The sequence below is a fragment of the Pygoscelis adeliae genome, unplaced genomic scaffold, assembly GCF_000699105.1.
Source record: "Pygoscelis adeliae isolate BGI_AS28 unplaced genomic scaffold, ASM69910v1 Scaffold4, whole genome shotgun sequence".
Taxonomy (NCBI): domain Eukaryota; kingdom Metazoa; phylum Chordata; class Aves; order Sphenisciformes; family Spheniscidae; genus Pygoscelis; species Pygoscelis adeliae.
This window is the reverse complement of record NW_008824986.1, coordinates 453,001-460,703: the sequence shown is the minus strand read 5'-3', so window position 1 is coordinate 460,703 and position 7,703 is coordinate 453,001. Positions and strand designations below refer to the sequence as shown.

The window sequence follows — 7,703 nt, the reverse complement described above, 5'->3', positions numbered from 1 at the left end:
GGTCTGCCTGTTAAAGACTGAGGCAAAGAAGGCATTAAGTACCTCAGCCTTTTCCTCATCCTCGGTGACAATGTTCCCCCCCGCATCCAGTAAAGGATGGAGATTCTCCTTGGCTCTCTTCTTGTCATTAATATATTTGTAAAAACATTTTTTGTTGTCTTTAACGACAGTGGCCAGGTTGCGTTCTAGCTGGGCTTTTGCCTTTCTCATTTCCTCGCTGCATGACCTAACAAGATCCCTGTACTCTATATAGATGTGTCTAAGATGTACAGACATATAGACGTGTCCTGCTGTAGGGCAGCTTTAGCTGCCACCGTTTTGGGAGATTCCCCAAAGCACTTTGATGACTCAGCAGCAGCAAAAGGCACGCTATGTCTTGAGTGCCACACTTTCTCAGAGATATTGCTGTTACTGGTATTAGGAGGATTCATGCCTGGGTGCTGGTTCTGAGTACAGTTCAACTCTGAAATAGCTGTTAGGCTGAAACGTGTTCCCACATGCACACCCACGCTGCAGGATCCCTAACCATGAAGCAGAGCCTTACAGGACTCAGTGCCATCCAGACACAGAACAAAAACACTGCGGGAGAGACAGAAGGTCAGGCAAGAGGAGGAAAAATTAACATGACTAGCCTGGTCAGCAGTGGTCTCAGTACTCCTCTGACCAAGCTTGGGTTTCTGCAGCTTTCTAGGACAAGAAGCACGCAACGGTTTGCAGATGTTCCCATGCAGCTCCTTCTGAATGTGACTGACAACATTGGGGAAAGCCCCAAGATAAATTTATGAAAATGTTTCTAAGTAGATGGCAGACCTCCCTGCCTACCCAGGGATGCAAACTGATACTTACTAGTGAGCAAGAGACAAACAATGTGACAGAGACAGATCAGCAGGGGTCTGGAGAGCAAGTAAGATCACCAGCAGAGGCTGGGCCAATGTAGGGCTGCAGAGATGTGACGGAAGCAGCAGGCAGGAACAATGAGTGCTCTACAAGGAGAAGAGTGAGCTCTGTGTGAGGCCAGAGTGCTGCAGGAGTAAAAACACAGGAAGAGAGCATGGACTTTTGCATTAGCTGCAAAGCTGCTATCATTCAAAGATGAATAAAAGAGGCCACATCATAGAGATGTGACACTTAAAGGATTCACCTGACACTGAGACAGCCTGGAAGCCTGAACCCAGCAAGACATACGGGATGACACTGAGGTTACTGCCCTGCACAGCAGGCAGATCTGGGTTTGCTGTCCATGGGGAAGGACAAGAGAGATCCACATGACCTGCTGGCAGACAGCTAGAGGGATGAGGAGGACCAGGTAAATGGAGTCCAGGATGCCAAGACTTCAAGCAGGGCAAGGCCAGCCATGTTTGAAAGGACTGACAGGTTGAGGGAGATCAAGTGAAAGGACCGTAACAGCCATTAAGTCCAGTTAGAAGGGGATAAAGGGCAAGAGAATCACCAGACTGAAAGCAGCGGTCTCAGTCCAGGGCCAACAGCTCGAACAGCCACTACCAGAGCCCTGTGCTGAAGTTACCAGCCCCGCAAAGAGCTGCTTCTCTCCCTGTAGGTTTGGTGTGTGTCCCCACAAGGACTGGAACTAGAAACCAACAGAGGGAGCCAGGCCACCACTGATGCTAGCCCAAGGTCCGACACTCTGTCCAGCTAACACTTTCTCAGGCTGCTTCCATTCCCCTATCTTCAGGGCTTTCCTTTGATAAAGGTAAGCTTTAATAAAGGTAACTGCCGCTGGCGAATGGGGATAGACGACTGACACAGTGATATCTTCCTAGCCTGAGGAAAGGGTGCTCATGGCATTGCACTGGTTGCTAATCCCTGGATCTATTGGCCAATTTCAGTTGTATTTAACATCAGGTGGAAACCTGAGTAATAGAAAACTCCTGAGATGTCATTGAAACAGGCAGCTGGGTGGAGAAGAGAAACAACTGCCAGGAAAGACAAGACTGCAAAGCCAGCTCAGTTCTGCTCTTAGAGGTGAGGCAACTGACATGCAAGTGACCACAAAAACTTGAGCAAGAACTCCTATCTCCCCAGATATCAGATAATTCACACCCACAGCATGAAGACACAGGAATCTAAACTCCTTCAGCTGTGCTATCTGCAAGATTATATTTTCCCCTTTGAAAGGCACAAGCAGAAGTGATGGGCACGAAGGTAATAATATCAGCCCACAAAACCCTGCTGCATGTATGCAATCTAACCTGCAGCAGCCACAAAGAGGAACTCTTCTCTCTTGCCTAGAGATGTCCTCCCAGCACTCAGAGGACATGGCAATTTAATAATACCATTCCCTCTCCTCAGCCTGGCCCTGTGCACTGACGTACCACTTCTGCCAAAGTAGAAGCACGCTAAAATAAACCAGGGAATACACAGCTTTCACTTCATTCTGTTCCTTATTTCCCTATGCCTAACTATTTCCTGCTCCTCTCAGTGTAAGATCTGAAGGTAAGGAGGAGGGACTGTCAGCACGGCCTCATGGGGAAGAGGGGAAGCGACTAGATTTGCAGGATGGCACGTGCTACCAAGTCATTTCTCGCTCAGCTCCAGTAATGACACCCATCCTCCTTCATTGTCAGTAACCAAAAGAAAAGTGAAATAGAAGCAGCAGCAAACTCGTGAATTCCTACCTGGTTTCACGGTTACGTAGAAATCATATAAAATGTAGAAAGGTCCACTACATTATTTAGTGGCTTTCCTATTAAAACCAAAAAAAACCCACCAAAAAAACCCCCAACCCTCTTTTGAATCTTAGATATCCTCCCACCTAGGAAAATCTCTAAGGAGAACAAAATACTTTACTAACAATTTACTAAGTAAGCCATTCCACTTTCCAGAAGATTTCACAACAGCACTCAACAAATTCACAGCAGATCCGCCAACTTAAGTAAAAGGCCTGTTAAAAATACATTCCTAGGAAATAGAATAGAATAAGGCCCTCAAGGTAAACAGCAAAAAGCTATTTCAATAAATGAAATGGCACTCTGCTGAAGGGCTTCCACTTGAGTTTAATTCTCACGTGAATCCTTACCTTTGAGCACTTCTCCAACACTTCCTCCTTGAACTGCAGGAACTTCTCCTGGATGGTGGGCTGGTTGAGAGCGAAGGACAGGAAGTGTGTGAAGGGCTGCTTCTTACGGAAGCTGTCCAGGAGAACGTCGATCCGCGTTCGGGCAGAGATGACACCGCCGCGATGCTGCCCTGTAATCACTACAAGGAAACAAAGCAATATCTGTCTGGTTTCCGTGAAGCTGCAGTGAGACTACCGACACCCATGCCCATGCAAAATAAAGAGTAGTTGAATGGATCACGATTTCACATATTTATCTGTGCACTTTAAAATACCAATATTGGAGGATATTGTGAAGGTAAGAATATTTCATCCAGGAGATGCCAGGAGGGAATTAGAAAAACCTGCACAACAGCAGGCTCACTGAAGAAGCGATAGGAATTAAAAGCCCCAACCGCGCACAGGGAAATCTCGACAGACTCCCCGCTTGACTTAAAATGCCTGACACGGCTGTGCCTTCCTCTGTAAAGACAGGATGATGCCATCAAAAATATCCCTCTGCTCTCAAGAAAGTCAGCTCTGAGTGCCTAAAAAACAATAACTAAAAGTCTATCACTTCAGCGGCTCTTCAGATTTCTAGAGCATTATTTCAATTTTTCATAAAGACAGTCAAAGTGAAAAAGAAAAGAAAATCTATCAAAGATCAAGATGGCCTATATCGTTTGTGGATACACTTCAAGGCACCAGACAGAGAACACTTGAGCTTGAAAGGAAAGAACTGCAAGGAGCAAAGTTTTCTTGGCTTCCTATTATTACATGTTTTCCACATCTCTCAACCTTCCTAATAGTCCTTCACGGTTCTCAGGAAGAAGTCAAGATCCACTTCTTGAGAAGTGCTACCATGTTCCTGCGCAGAACGACAGCTGGATCCCCCTGTCACTTACTCCTCACAGCTCTGTCACAAACTTAACTGTACACCACGCCAATTATCACCGGAGCGTGCGTAAGGGGCCCTCCGGATATCCACTCAGGCAGAAACCCGCACAGGCCAGCCCTTATGAGCAACGCCTCCTTTCTTTTTAAGTCACTGGAAGTGATGAGAAGGAACATACGGTACAAGAAAGCCTGCTCTCCCTATCAGGATCAAGTGACAACACCAGAAAGACAGCAACGCCATCAAAACATTTCTCACATTAAAGCAGATGCTGAAGTTTATTTCATGCATAAATATACAACACGGTATTTTTTCTGGATGTATATTGCAGCTCGTTATTAATGAAAACAGTATTAATTTAAAAACAAAACAACAATAAAACCCCCAACACATTCAGGCCCGAAGTCCTCAAGCCAGTCATTTAAGGCCCAGAAGTGACTTCAGAGAGACTGTTCATAGACTTAAAATAGATTTATATTTTTTCCCCCCAAAAAAAGCCTTACACTGCTTTATAAGGATACATAGACAGAGAAAATAAACTCAGGAGAAAAGTGAAGTGATTTTCCAAGGGCCATAAATTGCGTCAGTGCCACGTCAGAAGCAGGAATTAAAGGAAAAACACTGCCTGTGCTCCCTCCCCATTCAAATCGTGTCTGTGCAAGCGCCGATGAGAGAACACCCATTTCATGCATGTTAAAGCTCACCAATTTCTCCTTCCACTCCAGGCTTGGGAATGCTGATGGAGGTTCGAGTCTCTGTTTCTAGTCTCTTCTTGGTTTCCCCTTTCTTCCCAATGATGTACCTGGAGGCATAAAAGTGCAAGAGAGTCACTCACTCCGTGTCACTGGGCCACTCTCCATCAGGTGTGTCCAGCCAGCAGATTAACCATGCCAGAGGCAGCTGGGTCCCCCAGATTCAGTATCTCCGTGCTAGAGGGATGCACACGCTCAGCCTCACGCGCAGGACCCAGTCCAGGCACAGAGGCTTCTCCCAGGACTCCACGCGTGACCAGCCTAGGAGCACAGGGTGGTGTTGAGCCATGGTTCACAACTGGCTTAAACTAAAATAAGTCAGTCGGTCCATGACAGCTCTGCCCAGCACATCCTGCCACAGCTTATTCGTCAGCTGGGTTACCCCTTTTTCCCATTACCCCAGCTGACGAAGAACTAAGGGCTCTATTTTTCTGCTTTTTGCTTTGCTCAAGGCAGTCATTTGCCAGCACCCAAATACACAACAGAACACTTTTCCTTCTCTACATTTCAGTAAAACTATTCAACCAACAAAACCATCAAAAATAACTAGATAAAGCTTTGAACACTACAGGCTTCCCAGTAAACATCAGATTGGAGTCAATAGTCAATTCCAGCCGTGTGTGCTTTCTCTCAAAGCTTTCACAAACTCCCCCTGCCAGGCTGCTCGCCCCAGTTCTTCCTCCCTTTCTCCCACCCTCCCTGATGCTTTTATGTTCAAGGGAAGAGATGTTCAAAAACTCTCCTGCCAGCAAGAAAGCACCACCTGCTGTCTCTGCCACAGGGAAGGGTAGGAGTCAAGCGTGGCCCAACTGCACTAGAAAGGCATTGCCAATTTTCCCTTCCCAAACACTAAAATCCACATCCACAAAACGGAATACATTTCGGAGATCTGGTGCTTACCCTGACCTCAAAAAAAATATTCTGCGCTCAACCGCTTCCCCAGCCAGCAGCAACTCAAATAAACCAGAAACACATAGGCTCACTTGTATAAGGGGCTGGGAACCTCCACTCTGCACTGGAAGCCTTTCTCAGTCTCTTCCACCACAAAGGCATCACAGGGTTCGTCTGCGCAGTCACTGGGGCCTAACAGAAAAAAACAACAGACCTTGTACAACCTCTGTAAAGTCTGGCAGTGCTTGATGTAGGACAAGTCTCACAGCCGCCTTCTCCCAAGGTTAAATAAAGGAAGAAACGGACTCCCCTCTGTTGCAGCTAACTGCTTTTTATTTCACCTTACCACCAGCTCTGGAAAACATAATGACTGCTTCTAAATCTGCCGGGCTGGGAGGCGTAGGAAAGCAGCAGTTACAGCCCAGGTTTTCTCTCAGCTGAAGCTGTGCAACTACCCAGTGGGAATGGCCTCTTCTCCTGGCAGGGTGGAAGCCACCAGCCCATTCAAAGACCCAAGCAGGAATTTAAAAGTTGCAGAAGAATACAAATGAAAGGTGAGGATAGGTTTGGTTCAAGGGTTTAGGTACTGTGTTTTGGAAAACAGAGAAATTCTCACACCCTCGGCACGGAGGAATAGATGCACCTTTCATCCGTGGGCCATTCAGTCGTGCCTGTTAGGACCAAACATGATTTCCAGAAAGAGCCCACGGTTTCCATCTCCTCTCCAACACATACAGGGAGGAATTTGGGTGGCAAGCAGCTTATTAAAGCTTTGTTCAATCCACTGAAAGGCAGGGTGGAGGGAGAAACAGGACACAACAGCCACAACCCTTTCCATCTGAGAAATAACAGCTGAGCTTTTCTGTGCCCACAACTCATGCAGAACTACAACAAACATACAGGCAGAAAGAGAAAGTAAAACACATCAGAACAGGAAGAATTTAAGAATTTTGCCCCCAAAATAGGTAACACCTTCCAAAAGCCACATTATAAGAGGCCAATTCTTCAAGGGGCAAACATTGCAAGGACAGAGGATCTTTAGCGAGCAGCTTCCACTCCTGCCATATCTGCAAATAATCACACTACTGAAAACAAAGGCACTTCGGGAACCTAGGGAAAACAGATCTACAGAGCTAATTTGTTTCCCCCTTTTACTGGAGATCTTTCAGGGCCAGCCAGCAAACTGACAGTCAGCAGCACAGTCACCCCAACCCAAGGTAACCGGGATTACGTCCACTCTTTGGTCAGCAGGATCATCAGGGACCAACGCAAAGCAATTTTCTCCCTCTTGAACACCTTGCTCCGCCACACGGGCAGGTCCTTGAGCACATAAAGACATCAGAGAGAACAGCAAGAGTTCCTTAGGCCCCCAGTGTCGATGTTTTCACCCGTAGCATGTCCTGACAGCACTGCGGTCACCCCTCGTACAGCACTCTACCTGCACAGAAATCCTCCTCCTCCTCCTCCTCGTGCTGGTAGGCCTGCTCTTGAATGAGATTCTTCCTGTATATTCGCCCCCCGATCTTTATCAGGGTAGGCCGCAGAACGTCCATCCTGCTCCTCCTCCTAATGTAAAAACAAAGACAGCTTCGCTAACTTATGCCAAGGAAAGGTAAATTCTGATGTTCCCTGGTGGATAATTTGTAAGAGGCATCGGGGGAGCTCTGAGGGGCTCAGCAGTAAAGAGCGAAGTCTGTACCTCCAGAAGAGCAGTAACTCCTCCTATACGTATACATGAGAAATTTCAAAAACGCAATACCTTCTCAAACCTTACGTCACTCGTTCAAAGACTAATTTTATGAGAACTTACAAGTATACTCTTTGTCAGCTTGCAAAGCACAATCAAGTAAAAATGGGAAATTTAAGCCATGTAAGATACGTAATGAAGCATCAGGTTTTTTGCCCCTGTAGGAGGTCTGCAGCTGATCACCGCTTTCCCTGAAACTCACAGGTTTTAGCTAAAACTCACTCCAGCCTCAGTCAATGTGCCATCTTAGCACCATTCAGGATTCTGAACAGTTTCTCCTCGTTATTTTCCACAGCTGCAGACCAAAGAGACCCCAGCCTCTTGCAAGGAATCCCCTACAACTCCCACCTCTCTCAAAATACC

At 46.6% G+C, this 7,703-nt stretch overlaps 1 protein-coding gene across 2 annotated transcripts in view; it reads right to left on the bottom strand.

The window, feature by feature from the left end:
* The window catches only part of ASCC1 (activating signal cointegrator 1 complex subunit 1), a 39,900-nt gene extending 32,747 nt beyond the window's left edge, over positions 1–7,153 (bottom strand). For both annotated transcript variants that reach the window (XM_009325790.1, XM_009325789.1), the window contains exons 1-4: positions 7,032–7,153; positions 5,686–5,785; positions 4,655–4,752; positions 3,038–3,216 (exon numbers count right to left, since the gene is read on the bottom strand). In XM_009325790.1, the coding sequence (XP_009324065.1) occupies positions 3,038–3,216; positions 4,655–4,752; positions 5,686–5,785; positions 7,032–7,146 (492 nt within the window). In that variant the 5' untranslated portion in view covers positions 7,147–7,153. The remainder of the gene's footprint in view (positions 1–3,037; positions 3,217–4,654; positions 4,753–5,685; positions 5,786–7,031) is intronic.
* Positions 7,154–7,703: the final 550 nt, after the last annotated feature.